This window comes from Hakea prostrata, chromosome 9, assembly GCF_041222555.1.
Source record: "Hakea prostrata isolate BN-2017 chromosome 9, UWA_Hpros_2, whole genome shotgun sequence".
NCBI lineage: Eukaryota > Viridiplantae > Streptophyta > Magnoliopsida > Proteales > Proteaceae > Hakea > Hakea prostrata.
The window spans coordinates 60905622-60923525 of NC_142608.1; the positions used below are offsets into that span (position 1 = coordinate 60905622).

Genomic DNA, 17904 nt, shown 5'->3' on the forward strand with positions numbered 1-17904 from the left:
TGGCGGACATATCGTTCTTTCACAGTACAGAATCAGAATCAACAATCGAGTGGAAGAAGTTTCTTACGAATGTAATCATCTGAATCCAGTGATCGAGAATTCTCCATCTCCTTAAACCCTGTTGATGGTTAACTGAATCAGAGAACTCATCAAACCCAATTGTGCCAACCCATGAGGAGGAGCATGTGGAATATTGTTCCGTTGTTGAACCATCACTACTAACCAAGTCAGATTCTATTTGGGCTTGTGAATCCGCAGACCCAATTGTAACAACCAATGAGGAGCAAGGGCAATATTCTTCCCCTCTGGAAAAATCATCGCATCTAACCAAGGGTGATTCGGTTTCAACTCTTGAATCAAAGGTGTTGAACAGAATGTGGCATCATAATCTTCCTCAGCATTACTGTTTCTTAGCCAAGCTTCTTGCAAATGCAAGGCATACTCTAATCCTTGCAACACCTTCCCCATTGTGGGTCGGTCCACACCATGTTTGGCAGTACATCTCTCTGCTATCTCCCCAAACTTTTTCAATGATTTTGGATTGTAAGACCCTTCAAGCCTTGGGTCCACAATGGTTTCAAGTGACCCATGTTTTTCCCACTGGCAGTGAGCCCACCCTGCAAGTTCGACCTCATCTTCAGGCAAATTGTAATCTAGAGCAGGTCGTGCACAAGCAACTTCAAGCAGTACAACACCAAAAGAGTAAACATCCCACTTTGCAGTAACATGTCCATTTAGGAAGTATTCAGGATCAAGATACCCGAGGGTTCCACATATTAGAGTACTAACATGGGTCTCATCTAATGCTGGGCCTCGTATGGCCACCCCAAAATCAATCAACTTTGCTACCAAGTCTTCATCCAATAATATGTTGACTGTCTTAACATCCCTATGGATAATACCTCTCTCTGATCCTGCGTGGAGGTAATGGAGCCCTCGCGCAACACCTATGCAAATTTCTAACCTCTGTTTCCATGTCAATGGTGGGAGGTCTGTTCCATATAGATGATTGCTGAGAGTCCCATTTGCTATGTACTCATACACCAAAACCATCACCTCCTTTTCCTAGCAAAACCCGATAAATGTAACCAGATTTACATGACGAACATTTGATAGGAGCGTGATCTCACTCACAAATGCTTCCAGGTCACATTGATAATTTTGACGCTTGATTGCTACAACAGTCCCGTCCTTGAGTACACCTTTGTAAACTCTGCCAAACCCACCAGCTCCAATCATCAATGCTCCATCAAAATCGTTTGTTGCAACTCGGATCTTTGCCATTGTGAATGTATTTTTACCAATTCCACCAACAGCTAGAGAGCCATTAGTGAACGTGGAGCCATATAGATGTGGAAAACCTGCATTTAATCTAGATCTTGCAGCTTGGACCTTAAGCTTAAAAGCTCCATATAGATCCAGAAATCCACCTAAGACTTTAGATACACTAGCAACAGGGTTGTTAATTTCAGTGGTTCCATGAAGTTGTTGACGCCAGCCAAGGGGATTATCTTTGATACTACATGTGCTCTTCCTCTGCCTACGCAAAGATGCAAGCCTGAAAATTGAAGCTTTACCTGCTTTTAATTTTCGTAACGTAATTTTCCACTCCTCTTTGTTGCGTATATCCAACAAGTAAGACCCCAACCTCTCCAAAGTTGAAGGTAACCCTCTTGAATAGCGTACCACTTCATGTGAAAGTTGCGCATAATCCGCAGGAGGTTCACGCATCGAAAATGCATGTAAACTAAATAGTTCAAGAGATTCCTCATGGTCCAACTCTTGAGGATAATAGATTTTACCTTTATCAATCTTAGCCGCATTCAAGATATGTTCATCTTTGGTAGTTATTATGACTCGACTTCCTTCACCGAACCAATCCAGCTCCCTAGCTAAGGCATCTAGTTGTTCATAACTATCAACATCATCAAGAACAAGAAGAACTTTTTCCTTGAGAAGTCTTTCTGCTATTAATTTTTTCCCTTTATGATGATCACCAATGTCAAATTTTGTCCTGAAGAGATCTTTAAGAAGTCGCTTCTGCAAATAAACAAGACCCATGAACTGATTTGCTTGTTTACTAACATCTGAAATAAAACTATGCCGATTGAATGTTGAAAGGATCCGATTGTAGAGAGCTTTAGCCACAGTTGTCTTCCCAATGCCACTGGAACCACATATTCCTATGAATTGAACATCATTGGAACCGAGACTTAATAAAGATAATATATCTTCTACACGGGAGTCTATGCCAATGGGGTATTTACATTCAGCCAAGCGTGTGCTACTGACCAATTTATCCTGAACCCTTCTAGCAACTAGTTTAACTATCTCTGCTTGGTCACTGAAAATGTACAGTAAGAATGAATGAACAATAAAATTCTAAGTTTTGTTGGAATAGAAGGCAATTTTCAAAAAATGACAGTTAGAATATAATCTGCTTGAAAAAAGGATATGTAGATAATTGATGATGCAGAGATGAAATATTTTGAACAGTGAGTTACCTATCCTTGTGAATAACTTCTCCTTTCAAATTTCCAATTTCTTTCAATGCTTTCCTCCAACTCTCTACGACATGAGGCTCAAAATTCCTTGTGTGCTCCCCAAATGCTGTTTCAAAACTTCCTGTTTGATTCCGAACATGGGACGGATCAACATGGAAGAATATGGGCAACACCAATTGGCGATTTGATTTGTAGCACTGAAAAATCCGATCAAGTTCTAGCAGACACCATTTGCTATCTGCATACCTTTCGGAGAAGATAGGGATGGAGATTTTTGACCCTTCAATTGATCTAAACAAAGTTGGCCCGATAGCATCTCCAACCCACAACCTTTTACTATCCATAAAAACATTGATTGCTCTGTCTTCCATAAATAAGTTAAGGAACCCAGCGAAATTATGACGAGTATCTTCTCCTCTGAAGTTGAGAAACACATCGTAAGCACAATATCCGGTTGTTGTGAAGGTAGCAGTGTTACTCCAGTCTTCTTGTGCTGCCATGACTCCCAATTGCAGCGAAAGATAGATGGAAGCTCAGAATGCTTTGCTTTGATTTCTTTTTTCTTCTCTCAAATTGGGTTTATTAGTTGGAAGCATCTGGCGTCCTCCACTGCTTTACAGACAATAAACAGAGTAGAAGAAGCAGAGCTACCACGACTTGACTTACTGGGTTGTTTCTGTTCATTATCTTTTCAGGACTCAAAGAGTCAATGGAGACTCAGTGCCTCGCGCAGTCCCACTTTCACTTTTAAAGAGTAAAGTTGTTGGAAGTTTCCTGGTTGCGAAGAAATAAAGAAGAGGCTGTAGGCGAGAAACGTAGTCATTGTCTTGAGTCTCTTGACCAAAAGAAATAGGAGAAAAGAAGCCACTGTATTCTGGCATGACCGATGAAATCCTTATTGGTTTTTAAACCCTCTTTATATGATTGAAAATCTACCTTGACAGTGGTAAGAAAGGTTACACCTCAAGAGAGCCCAACTTCTGATTTCACGGGTGGTAGATGAAATTTTTATGTAATTTTTTCGAAAATGATAGATTTGCCTCCTAGAGAAACGACAAGATAAGGAAGAAATTATGAATTGCATTTGAAAATGATAGATTTGCTTACTGGCTAAGGCATCTAGCAGTTCACAAGTGTCAAACGTTATCAAGAAAAAGGAGAACATTTTCCTTGCAAAATCTTTCTGCCATTAATCTTTTCTCTCTATGATAATGAGTTTTGTCTAGAAGAGATCTTCAAGAAGTTGTTTTTACAAAGGAAAAAAAGCCATAGGCCTTGATCTAAAATAACTGAATATGAATTGAATTACCTTGGCAGAAGAAAGTAAGAGTGTACATGGGTTAAACTATTTAATCATAATTCTTAGGGAAGACAACCTTCTTTTTGTCTGAATTGTCCAATCTAGGATTGATGACAATTTACTTGGATGTGTGATTTATTTAGAGTGTACATGTGTTAAACTATTTAATCATAATTCTTAAGTTTTTTTTTTTTTTTTTGGTTGTAGTGACTTTTGAGTGTGGATTTGTGCTCTCCTGCTGGATTCCTACTACAAATTATGTGGGACTCATAAGTAAAAATAATAAAAATAAATTTCATCACCCTAATCTTGTGGGCCCTCTATAATTTGTGGTCAACAGCCGATGGGGAAGACGATCCGAAGTCATTACTTTTGGTATTGATTTTCGATATTGCATTCATTTGGTGTCATATTCGTATTCTTTTCTGGTAGCAAAAGAAGGGATGCAGCGGTGGAGATCTTGTGCCCTTCGCTATGCAATGTTGGGATTCTTTTGAGTTTGAATTATGCAAGTATTAGTCCTGTTTAATATTTCAATTCCATACAAAAATTGTTTACCATTGTCAATATCGTGACAAACTGTAGTACAAATCGAACTTTTTTAATTTTCTACAATATGAGTACGATACCGGTCAGGTATCATACCGTCTATATATAAATATGGAACAATTTTTGCCTAACTGTTTTGGTGGATAGGGAATTGAAAAGGTTGGCGAAAACGGGATTTTCGAAAATCGCCGATCCGGCGATATTTCGACGAACTAGCAAAATGTAGCGAAAATCACCGTAGAACATCGCTGGTATCTCTCGTTTTCATTCAAATCTTCGAATCAAATTGAAACCGTAACCATCTCTACAAAGAAGTAATGATGGAAAGAAGATTAAAACAAACAATAAACTTTAGTAGTTTATTATTTTAGCATTTCAGAAGCAAAAAAAGTGAGAGGAGAGACTAATGAGAGCTTGTTGAGGGACTGAGCAGAAAGACTTGAACAACAAAGAAATTGCTACTTCATAATTTTTGGAGATGGTGGTCGATGGTTGTCATCCATGACGATGGCTTCGAGCCTTCAACGCAAATCGACGATCAGAAAATGGCAAAACCCTTGCTAGAATAAATAAAAGAATGACATGTTTTTAAAATTAAAAAAAGGACATTGAGCCTAGGGGTGTAAATGGATAACCAAAATCCACTTCCAAATTCACATCCGCATCCGTTTAGGGGTATCCGAATCCTGTCCGATTACTAATAAGATGCAGATATGGTATACACCTTTCTTACCGATTATTATCTGTCCGATAAAATTATTTTATTAAGTTACTTATTTAGATTTATTTTTTTATTTTTATCAAAATTTTACCCGTGACATGTGATTAATTTTTTAGATTTTCTATTAAAATAGCTACTAAAGTTGTTAAATTCTTAAATTGTAAACCTAGCCCTTACAAATAAAAGGGTAAATATGTAAACAGATAGTCAAAAACTTATATTCAACTGTATTCATGCCCATTAAGAAGAATCTACTTTAAAAAAAATTTATCCGATTAAATTCGATTGAATCCCTCTGAAAACTGATAGGATATTATCGGAATCCATCTAAATATAATAGGATGCGATATGGTATTATCACTATTCGATCCGAATCTGGTCTGTTTACACCCCTAATTTTTAACCCCACACACGTTGTCTAACAATTAATGAGGATAAATGTTGGGGGATTGCCGTGGCTGAGCAATTATTGAGGGATTTTTCACTTTTTTATTCTGGTTTTTCGACGAAGTTTATCGCATAAGCGCCAAGATTTTGCCTTATAATGAAACCGTACATACAGAATTTAAACCGAGGATAATTCTGTAAATGACTGTTTCAACTTCTAACCTTAGCCGATAACTTTAAATCCCGTTCGCTGAATGCCTTCACTAGTTCACCGTGAATCATTTCGTCTTCCGAGTTCCGAGAGAGAGACTGATAAAGTGGGAATTGATATTGAGTGCTCAAAAACTACGATTCTGAGATCGAATTTTCACTGCTGAAAGCCAAAAACTGCGAATCCTTGCTTCCTCATCCTAATCAAATCACCGCAAATACCTTACAGGTTTGCCAATTGTAGAGCTTTGTTTTTGAACGCAAAAAATGGAGATGTTGAAATCGTCTAACGTGTATTTTTTTTTTTTTTGGTTGGGGGTATAGAAATCGTCGAATGCAAAAGAAGGATTTCTTCTACAATCTGCGAATCTGAGATCGGTCTCTAGCAGTGTTCAGCGGCAAGTCCAAATCTTCGGCGGATAATTTCAAGAATTTTTCCTGATTCAGGTTTCTCATACTCATAAAATTTATGTTTTTCGTTCATATTGTTGATTTAGGGTTTCATAGAGCTTCAACATGCTCTTTTAGGCTTTTCTTTTTGTTGGTTATTTTTTATCCCATTCCAGGGAAGTGATTTTGTTGGTTCTTTTTTTATTTCATATTCGCTAGGACTGCTTCTTCTTTTTGTTAAAGTCCTATGTTGGCCCTTGAGCCTGTCTTTCATCTAAGTCACGAGTCTGTAATTGCGAGCGAGTAGTTTCAACATACGGACTGTAACTACTATTGATTTTGTTTGAATTGAAAGCAGAGTATAACCCGTCAATGATTTGGGATTATCATAAATTTTCTTTTAGGTTACTATTTAAGGTGATGATATCCCTGTTGTGCTTGTTCCAAAATTGCGGATATTGAACCTATCCATGAATCTTACTTTGGCACCGAAACAATCCAACAGAGAGGGTGACGTTGTTTCTCTCCATGCATTAGATACCCCAGCAAAGGACCTTATGTCTGTTGGATGTGAAATAGTAGATTCAAGGAGTTCGACAAAAACCAATTTGCTGATGGTAGGCCTATTGCACAATGCATGGAAGGCGGGTCCTAGTGTTTGACAAAGCACATGAAATTTTGCCTGAAGCATGGCCGCAAATATGTAATTCAGTTGTTTATGATAACATTTGATGGTAGTAACTATCAGCAATAGGCACATTGATCAAATAGTTGTAAATTGTAAATTGATTGTGAGGAATAAATTCTCTTAATTTTATAGACTATTAGGACTTTAATAAGTTGGTTATGTATCTTTAGTCAGTGTACATTCCTAATGGTGCCGTTGATGGAAAGCTGGAAGCAGTTGGGAAAAGCATTTTATGAGGCCTTGAATGTCTATGTAACTTCCCAATAGAATCTCCACATATAATGTCCTTGAGGGTGTGGTCCTTTGACAATTTCTCTATTAATAGTGTCATTGACACTTAGTTTATTTGAATGTTAACCAATTTTCAAAATATAGGAACTAATTGGGGCTTTGAAAGGTTGATGATATTGATTACAAATACATCATATGATGGAGATTAAGATTTCCCTTTTGAACATTTAGATTTAACAGTTCAGAAGTACTTTGGTGGGATGTCAACTTGGATATGAAAGATGTCTAATTGCATAGTGAAATACCTGTACCTCCCTATCCTCTCTGATAATTCAGTGAAGCTCCACTGCATTTCTGGCAATTAGATGAGTCTGTTCTACTTTAAAATACTCCAACTTACCATAATACCCTTGTTGGTCTTACCTCATGCTTGTCAAGGCGTCACCTTGTTGGCTTGACTCCAACCACCCCCAAGCGATCGCCCACTGACGTGTTACTTGCGCAGGTGCAGTGACAACTATGTTTTACCTACTTTAGGAAGTTCCCTGTTGACATTTGAAGAAACCGCTCCTACCTCAGTCCAAATCCGTCACCATCTTTTAGCTTCATGAACCTCCCATTAACTTGAAAATCCTATTGATCCCACTCACGTGGAGGTGATGGTAGCAGCTCAAGAAGAATCTCCTTCTTATCTTCAGTCTACACATAGGTAGAATGATTTACCAAACTGGTTAACCTTCAGGATAAATGAAGGTATGGAAGCCATGGTCAAAGATGGCATCTTGGATCTAATGGGAGGAATTACAGGTCTGCAATCCCTTAGGATATTATGGGGATCCACCACAGAAGACAAAAACGAGGGAACTCCTATAGAAGCAGTAATGAGGTTTAAAAGGATTTTAGAAGGGCTCGGCTTCTTTGCCTACTGTCTCTCGAAAGGCACAAAGATTGTTAAGGGGTGGTGAGGCAATAGCAAGCAATGAAAACCAAGGCAACACCAAACAAGGCGACAAAGGGATACCAGGTTGCCTTGACCCAAAATGGGTCTGGACACCTAAGTGACGCCTTGACAACCTTGATAGTCACCACCATCTAATGAATGTATGAGAAGAATCAGACAGAAAAAGGAGAGCTTGGAAAAAACTCTTCAAGGGTAGTATGTTTAGAAGTCTAAATGGTATCCAAAAAGATTACGTTCTAGAAGTGAAGTTCATTCGTCCACACTTCTTGAGGAATTTTGTTATGGAAAAGAATGATTTTAGAACGAAATTCCTAAGTCTACAAAAATCATGTAGACCAGCTAATTGTGCCCTCTTTGTGAATTGACTTTTAGAAAAAATGGCTTCTCAAATGAGGAAAGATGAAAAGCCAAAACAACCACCGACTTTCCGCTTGATTGGAATTTTTGGTTGGCATGTGTTCCATTCCTGGCTTTTAATTGTGAAGCCAACTTCTAGCAGCTACTATGTATTTCTTTTGATGATTACCATCCGGCAAGAATGATTATCCATTCCCTAAGCCTGATAGTAATGGGAGAAAAATCCATTGCTTAGGGTTAGCTCTATTGTGTGGTTGATGCGTTGCAGTGGGGTGACATTTAGGTAGGTTTGCAAGTGAATGAAGAAGAAATGGAAAGGGTTCATTAACGTTGGCTCTTTATATGCAAGTGTATTTTGGTCATAATAGCTGACCCCCCCCCCCCCACCCCATCGGAAAAAACTAATAATCTAACACTATTAAGTTTAGTGGATACATGTGTAATTGTAAGTAACAAAGGGTGGTTTTGTGGAGTCGTTAGAAAGGCCGGGAGATGTTTGATATTTCACGTGTAATTGAATGATGTGACATGTTGAATTGCTATTGGTGATTTAATGTTGGAATTTTGTATTTGTTTGTTGTTAGGGATGGAAATTTCCTCTTTTAAGTATTTGGATGCATATTTTAAAATCTTGTATTTTTCGATCATGCATGGGTATCCGGTTATTTGTGTGTAGGAGTGGTTATCTGATTTTTTGTATGTTTAGGTAAGGATTTTGGAATTTTGTACACTATAATCGTCTGGCACTAATTGCAAACCAGTCTTGCAACTTTTTTGAAATTGGTACTGGGTCTAAGATTTTGACTTGGTTAGCTTAATGAGACAGTTACGGTTTTGGCCATCCTTGTAGATTTATTCAGAAACAATGATCTTTTGAACATAATGAAAACTTGAGACTATGATCTCAATGGATTTTATGTTGGGCTCCACACTCTTTAATGTCTTCAGATGATTTTTCATCTTATTATTCCTTCTCTGCAACTGCAACTGATTATTCTCATTTGTGTTCCTATTGCCCTTGAATCATCATGTATCAAATTTGTATGCTGATGGGTTATCTCTTGTGCAAATCAAGTTTTGTTTGCTGAAAATCTGTGTTCATAGTAATCTTGTATACTTTGGATTGTTTGATTAACATTTTTTTGTGTCGTAGAGGTTACCGATTGCCGTTAGCTTGACAAGATCGACTTAGGAATGGCAACTTTTGAACTCTATCGTCGATCGACTATTGGCATGTGCTTGACCGAAACATTAGACGAGATGGTTGCAAATGGGACTCTTAACCCAAACCTTGCCATTCAAGTTCTCGTCCAATTTGACAAGGTAGGTGTCAATTTTGGGATGTTCATCATCTGACTGCTCTGGTTAGAATTTCTGACATTTGCTCTTGTTTATTTTTTGTGAATATTAGTCTATGACTGAAGCTCTGGAGACTCAAGTCAAGAGCAAAGTCTCGATTAAGGTATGCTTTCATAATATAATATAGTGCTACCAACTTCCCTGCGCCGCCCTGGGTCTCCAAAAAAAAAGGGGGGAAAATTGGAAGATTAGCATTTGGGGCTTTGTTGAAGTGCCATGGAGCACAAAGCCTCATTATACATTTTCTTCTGTCTGCAATATGAAGTAAAATTGGTCGCTGCATATATGGGTTAATGGTTCTTCTTCTCAAATCTTACTGAAAATCATGCACCAAAAAAAGTTGTTTGTAACCTTAGGAGAAAGAGTGGTATCAGTCAAAACAATTTACTCTAGCTGAAGCATCGTGTTTTGTCATAATGACTACTTCTCATTCTTTTGGGTCTAGGCTTCCTATCTAGTATGAGATCAATCTCTAGGTTCAATCTTATGTGCTATCTCGATCAGTTGCCATGAACTTTACCTAGCAAGCCAGATTTTCTTAAGTCCTCAAATTAACTGTACTATATTTCTACCACATAAGAGGTGGGTTCCCTGTATTTTAGCCAATTAGAGATTCTTTTTTTTGGTGCTTTATGGAGTTCTCAATTTCGTAGAAAGGATGCAGATTGTAGAAAGGATGCGTGCTGCATCTCTCATTGAATCCAACAACTTCATCACTTCATTTTTCCTGCACCTCATAACTTGTATTGAGTTGTATGTCTTGGCATTATGTAGCCGCATAGTAAGTCCTCTGCTTTGTAATGCTTCATTTTGGACACCCTTTCAGTGTTTTCCCTGCCATTCAGCTAGCGGCCTACTTGACTACCTGTAAAGCTGGTAACTCATTGTTTGTGGTTGAGGGCATTAAGAGTTGAAGTCACCTGTACAAAAAGGACAAATCTATGAGGTCTAATCTCCATTTTGATGGAATTACAGTGGACATTAGTTTTCCTTGGAATTCGTGGTCACATTGTAAAATGTGGTTTATTGAGTAATATGCTATTCAATTACTGAAGAGTATAAGCATGTAGTTCATCATGGTTGTTGAGCTTCCAACATCTCTTTCTCCATGAATGAGAATAGGTAGAGATGCCATTATCTGCAATGGACTATTTGATCAGTATGAATGCATGATCACTTCTCGGATGCAAAATTTAAAAAAGTGAAAAGAGATGAGGTTTGCCTCAGGTTCTTGGTAGAAAACTTCTGTACTACTTGTCCTCATTTTGTTAACTGCTGCGTTGTCATTTACTCTCTAGACTATTCCCTATCATTATCAGCATCAATGGTTTTTTCTTGTATTGGGTTATGTGAATGGGAGAATCTAGGGTTTATGCCATTGATCTTTGTGTTCGTTGATTTCAGGGACATTTGCACACTTACAGGTTCTGTGACAATGTCTGGACCTTCATCTTACATGATGCTCTGTTCAAAAACGAGGAATCCCAAGAGACCGTTGGTAGGGTCAAAATTGTGGCATGCGACTCCAAGTTGCTTGCACAGTGACACCACAGCTGTTTTGCTGCTGTGAATATGTAATGAAGGGGCTATATAGTTGCAGACAATGATGAGTTGGGCCTTCACTGTTTGAAGACGAAGAGTATCAGGTGGCCTTACGAAAGCAAGTCCCTCCCCCTACTGTGTAAGAGATTCGTTGCAGAATCGTTAGTGGCGACTTCGAAGGAGTTTTTGCCTTTTACATTGGATGGATTTTGTGGAATCACTATTGATTAAGCACAGAAACGGAAAAACATGTAAGCAGTCAGGGAAATGGATGAGAAAGACGTTAAATCATGGGATATGGTTAAGAAAGAAAAAAAATTTCTCTCAAATGATTTGAAAATTATATTGGTAATCAAAAACTATGCCTTCTGTGTTGGGTATTGGTGCTGTCTATACCTCTTAAATGCATTCTACTGCTATGAATTAGACGATTTATGGTGGTTGGACTTTATTTGAAGATTGTGTTTTTCTCTTTTGTTGGGTCCTTGGATTTGCTATTATTTATTGAAATGACCATTAATAGGTGTTATGATTAAATTATTTTCCCATAGAAAAATCACCTAATTTTGGTCAAGCAAGGAATCCAACGTATAGGGTTTGCAATGTAACAGTGATGGGCAGTTGTTTTTACGAATCAATGGCATCGATGAACTATTAGTTTGGATTTGTAAGTTGATGTTGTTGGAAAATGAACATTAGTGAATGAAATCGCTCATTAAGAGGAGATTTTACAGAAATGAGTGCGTGATATAATTATGGATGGTTGGGTGTTTTAAATTCTAAGGATGGTTTATGCATGAAATGTTAATGTACATTTGAGTTTTATATTTTTCAAGCAAATTTCATGAATGGAATGTTGTGGGACTTGAATGGAATGTTATGAGACTTTCGTTTTCTCAGTAACGTCTTGTTCCCCTAGCTTGGCTATAAATGATTGAAGCACTTTGTTTCTCAAACTTATTTATTAATAACTAAAACTCTTCATTTTCAAGTTTGATTGTAAGTGATGAAGAGCTTTTAGTTTTCTAAGATTGTTAATGAGACAGTGATGGTAATATGGTATGTTTCTTGTACCCATGCCACCAAAGCCATCCACTATAAATTGAGATCACCCCTTAATGAAGATAAGTCTTTTTAGGATTTTTCTTTCTAGTGCTAAGATGGTCTTGAGAATCTTCACAATGTTTTGTGGGTTTTGTTAATTTTTTATTGAGGTTCCCCTTTGACGAATAGAAAGATTTTAAAACTATTATCTCTTTCAATTTTTGAGTAATGCTAAAGTTTTTTTGAGAGTATTGTCATTCTTGGTATTCCAGTAAATTCAAGTTCGCCGTTGCGATCTACTTTGTACTGGTATACCATTGTTCATTGTTACATCCTGGAAGACAGATGTCTGAATCTTCAAATACACTCCGAAGATGATGATATAAAATCACAGGTGATTCAAATGAATCTATTAATATTAATAGAAAAATAGAAAATAAATCCATTCAAATAAAATCACAGGTCATTCTGGGATTCAATTATCTTTATAAAGATTCTGCTGTCCATGTCTACACCTAAGAACAATTTTTAGGAGAGATGTGGCTCTTTCTCCTTAATCTGTGTTTTGTTTAATACATAATTTGATTTTAAAATAATTCTTTTAGTAAAAAAATATCATGTTATATAACATTAAAGTTGTTGACTTACACAGCATTCAAGTTGACCAACATGAAGAAATTTCAGCAAAATTCACAAAAACATACAGTTTTCAGTTTGATTCCAATTCGCAAGAAACCAAAACAAACAAAAAAAACAAAAAGGAACCCACTTGAATAGGGATCATACATATATAGAGAATGGAAGACATATCAAATGGTTGTTTTACAGTATAGAATCAACAATCCAGTAGAAGCCAGTGATCAAAAACCACCCATCGCCGTGATCTCTATTGATAGTTAACCAAATCAGAGAACTCATCACACCCAACTGTGTCAACCCATGAGGAGGAGCAAGTGAAATATTCTTCTGCTGTTGAATCATCACTCCAAACCAGAGCAGATTCGATTTGGGATCTTGAATCCTCAGACCCAACTGTACCAACCAATGAGGAGCAGGTGTAAATTTGTTCCCCTCTGGAACAATCATCATATCTAACCAAGGGTGATTCAATTCTGACAGTTGAATCCCTGACCCCAGTTAAATCATACATTGAACAGAATGTAGCATAATCTTCCTCGGCATTACTGTTTCTTAACCAAGCTTCATGCAAATGCAACCCGTACTCCAAACCCTGCAACACCTCCCACATGGTGGGTCGGTCCACACCATCATCGGCAGTACATCTCCATGCTACCTCTCCAATCTTTTTCAATGATTTTGGATTGTAATTCCCTTCGAGCCTTCGATCAACAACTGTTTCAAGTGATCCTTGTTTTTCCCACTGGCAGCGAGCCCACTCTGCAAGGTATATCTCATCTCTAGGCAAATGTGGACTTATAGCAGGTCGTGCACAAATAACTTCAAACAGGACTACACCAAAAGAGTAAACATCAGACTTTGCAGTCAATTGTGCCCTCATGCAGTATTCCGGATCAAGATATCCAGCGCTTCCCTTTACAACAGTATTGACATGGGTCTCATCTAATGCTGGACCAATTTTGGCCAACCCAAAATCTGTCAACTTTGCTACAAAGTTTTCATCCAATAATATGTTGGATGTCTTAACATCCCTATGGATAATACCTCTCTCTGATACTGTGTGGAGGTAATGGAGCCCCCGTGCAACACCTATGCAAATCTCTAACCTTTGCTCCCATGTCAATGGTGGGAGGCCTGTTCCATATAGATGACTCTTGAGAGTCCCTTTTGCTACGTACTCATACACCAAAACCATCTCCTGCTTTTCGCAGCAGAAGCCAATAAATGTAACCAGATTTAAATGATCAACATTTGGTAGCAACCTGATCTCACTCTGAAATTCTGTCATGCCTTGTTGCGATTGTGGATTGCCACGCTTGAATGCTCCAACTCTCCCGTCCTCGAGAACACCTTCATAAACTTTGCCAAACCCTCCAACTCCAATCACCAATGATTCATCAAAATTGTTTGTTGAAGCTTGAATCTCTGCAATTGTGAATACATATTTACCAATTCCATCAATAGCTGTGAAGCCATCAGTGAATGTGGAGCCCCATAGATCTGGATCACCTTTTTTAACTGTTTTAGATTGCCACACTGCATATACTTTTGGAACACCTCCAGTGAATCCAAATGTTGTAGCTTGGTCCTTATGTTTACCAACTCTATTAGTAATTAGATCCAGAATTCCTCCTAAGGCTTTAGACATTCCAGCAACAATATTGCTAATTCCAGTGGTTCCATTAAGTTGTTGACGCCAAGCAAGAGAATTATCTCTGATCCTACTTGTGTTCTTCCTCTGCCTGCGCAGAGCTTTTCTTAATTTCTGTATCGTAAATTTCCACTCTTCTTTGCTGCTTATACCCGACAAGTAAGACCCCAACACCTCCAGAGTTGAAGGTAACCCTCTTGAATAGCGTACCACATCTTGTGAAAGTTGCAGAAAATCCAGAGGAGGTTCATGCATCGAAAATGCATGCAAACTAAATAGTTCAAGAGATTCCTCATGGTCCAACTCTTGAGGTAAATAGATTTTACCTTTATCAATCTTAGCCACATTCAAGATATGTTCATATTTGGTTGTTATTATGACTCGACTTCCTTCCCCAAACCAATTGAGCTCACTGGCTAAGGCATCTATCTGTTCATAACTATCAACATCATCAAGAAAAAGAAGAACATTTTCCCTGCAAACTCTTTCAGCTATTAATTTTTTCCCTCTATGATGATGACCTATGTCAAATTCTGTCTTGAAGAGATCTTTAAGAAGTCGCTTCTGCAAAGAAACTAGACCCATGGGTTGATTTGCTTGTTTACTAACATCTGAAATAAAACTATGCCGATTAAAGTTTGAAAGGATCCGATTGTAGATAACTTCAGCCATAGTTGTCTTCCCAATGCCACTGTAACCGCATATTCCTATAAATCGAACATCATTGGAGCCGATACTTAGTAAAGATAATAGATCTTCTATACGGGAATCCATGCCAATGGGGTATTTACATTCAGCCAATAGTGTGCTACCGACTAGTTCATCCTGAACCCTTCTGGCAACTAGTTCAACTATCTCTGCTTGGTCGCTGAAAATGTATAATAAGAATGAATGAACATAAGAACTTTAAGTTCTGTTGGAATAGAAGGCAATTCGAATAAGACAGTCAGAATACAATCTGCTTAATTAAATTACAGTGATAACAAAGCATCAAGATGACTCTTTCATTTGCTAATTTATTTCATTACCAACTGACTTTGAGCAACCAAATAACCTTGGGCTTCAAACAAGGTAGAAAATATAATCCATGCCGATATGTTAAGTGGATTTAAAATGTCTCATTACTTGGAAAAAGGACAGTATCTAAATAAATGATAATCCAGAGATTGAAATATTTGGAACAGAGAGGTACCTATTCTCGTGAATCACTTCTCCTTTCAAACTTCCTATTTCTTGCAATGCATCCCTCCAACTCTGTACGACATGAGGCTCAAAATTCTTCTCGTGCTCCTTAAATGCTTTTTCAAAACTTTCCATCTGATGCCGAACATGAGACGGATCAACGTGGAAGAATATGGGCAACACTAATTGACCATTTGATTTGTAGCACTCAAAAATCTGGGCAAGTTCCAGCAGACACCATTTGCTGTCAGCATACCCTTTGGAGAAGACAGGAATGGAGATTTTGGACCCTTCAATCGATCTGAGCAAAGCTGGGCCAATAGCATCTCCAACCCACAACCTTTTACTATCCATAAACACATCGATGCCCCTGTCTTTCATAAATAGGTTAAGAAACCCAGTGAAGTTATGACGAGTATCTTCTCCCCTGAAGTTGAGAAACACATCGTAAGCACAACATCCGGTTGTTGTGAAGGTAGCAGTGTTACTCCAGTCTTCTTGTGCTGCCATGACTCGCAGTTGCAGTGAAAGACAGATGGATGCTCAGAATGGTTTGTTTTGATTTCTTTATACTTCTCTCCAGTTGGGTTCTTGGTGGTTCTTTCAGAGGGTAAAGTTGTTGGGAAGTTTCCTGCTAGCAACGAAATACAGAAGTGGATGAGAGACAGCATAGACTAGACGAGAAAATTTACTTGTTTATTATTTATAAAGAAGCCGAGAAGATAAAGAGGATGTTTATTATTTATAATTGACGAATTCTCTATCATATCATATCTTATTGCTTAGATTCTGGTTCCTAAACTTTCCACATTCAAACTTTCACATTGCTTTACCAAAAATAAAAAATAAAAGGTAAATTTTCGCATCTCCTTTTCCTTTAGTATTTTTAAATACCTATGTTATCTCTCTGTTTTTCAATCAATGTCAGCCTAATAACTTCAGTGGTGGCGGATGATTTCAGCATCCAAATAAAATATAATGGAAATACTTAGAAACATGGAAAATTATTTCTACCTAAAAAGAAAGATTGCCATACAATCCAAAACTCATTTGGGTCCAACCAAAATGGCTCAATGGAAACACTTGCATTTTATTAGGCAATTGGGCTTCATTCAACATGGCTATTTTGTTACTGTTTGCAGATGTTTTTTAGTCTTCACTACGTTGGGCCAAGATAAGGTCAAGTCCTACAATGTCCCAGTTTTCTTTTTACATTTTTTTTTTTGGGTAAAATGATGTCCGAATTATAATAATACAATTTAGTTGGGAGACCATCAAAGCCAGGGGTTTTCTTGCCTTTCATTTGAAATAAGGCACCTCTAATTTCCACACAGTAAAGAACTCCCCACAAAGCCTATCTTTCTCCACTCTTGAGATGCAAGGTTGTGAGGGGAGGGGGAATTGAGGATGGGAGGATGTGAATAGGTCACTAAAGTACCTTACGATTTCATTTGAGATATTCTGTTCAAAGTTTAAATTGACCATTTTGGGATTTTAACTTGTAAATCCCATTTCACTGTCTTCTATGACTTGTAACCGAATGGAAAAAGAAGATATTTTTGTTCCCGTCTTTTAACCAATTGACCCTGGATTTTCGATACAAATATTTCTCTTCTTCCCTTATTAACTCACCCAACTTATTTGAGATCTCCAATTCAGCTTAAGTCAACTGGTTAGAGGGATTTGCTTGTTGGACTACTTTTAGTTCCTTTACAATATTTCTTTATTTCAAGCGAAGCCACAGTTACAATAGATTTGTAGAGCCTTGAACTAAAATGACTGAATATGAATTAAATTACCTTGGGAGAACAATGTAAGGGTTTACATGGGTTAACCTATTTAATCATAGTACTTTGCAGAAGGCAACATGCTTTTTTCTGGATTGTCCAATCTAGGATGGGTGACAATTTACTTGGAGTCTGAATCGTCTCCCCCGACAGAAAGCACTCGGTGCTCCTATATGACTATTTACCACGAATTACAAAGGGCCCACAGGGTGAGGGTGATGGGATATATATATTTTTAATATATTTCATTATATTTTACTCGTGGGCCTCACTTAATTTGTGGTTATAAAGTCGTCAAGGGAGATGATCCACACTCATTTACTTGTTGGACTATCCTATCTGACGAGTTGTCTTCTAACATCCTGATCCTAATGAGTCAATGTCTATTAATGTTTTTAAAAT

At 37.7% G+C, this 17904-nt stretch overlaps 2 protein-coding genes and 1 pseudogene across 3 annotated transcripts; 1 reads left to right on the forward strand and 2 right to left on the reverse strand.

Moving 5' to 3' along the window:
• On the reverse strand, positions 1-3270 carry LOC149005970 (uncharacterized; annotated as a pseudogene). The gene is made up of 2 exons (XR_016175586.1): positions 2505-3270; positions 1-2344 (listed from the first exon to the last, which is right to left on the reverse strand). The product of XR_016175586.1 is annotated as an uncharacterized LOC149005970 (transcript).
• Positions 3271-5740: 2470 nt separating this feature from the next.
• Positions 5741-12085, forward strand: LOC149005971 (transcription initiation factor IIA subunit 2-like). The gene is made up of 5 exons (XM_089169355.1): positions 5741-5900; positions 5996-6118; positions 9454-9621; positions 9710-9760; positions 11062-12085. Exons 3-5 carry the CDS (start codon positions 9493-9495, stop codon positions 11200-11202), a joined length of 321 nt encoding a protein of 106 aa, XP_089025481.1. The 5' UTR covers positions 5741-5900; positions 5996-6118; positions 9454-9492; the 3' UTR covers positions 11203-12085.
• An 853-nt stretch (positions 12086-12938) lies between these two features.
• LOC149005972 (uncharacterized) lies at positions 12939-16401 on the reverse strand. Its single transcript, XM_089136066.1, has 2 exons — positions 15726-16401; positions 12939-15401 (listed from the first exon to the last, which is right to left on the reverse strand). Exons 1-2 carry the CDS (start codon positions 16223-16225, stop codon positions 13130-13132), a joined length of 2772 nt encoding a protein of 923 aa, XP_088992192.1. The 5' UTR covers positions 16226-16401; the 3' UTR covers positions 12939-13129.
• Positions 16402-17904: the final 1503 nt, after the last annotated feature.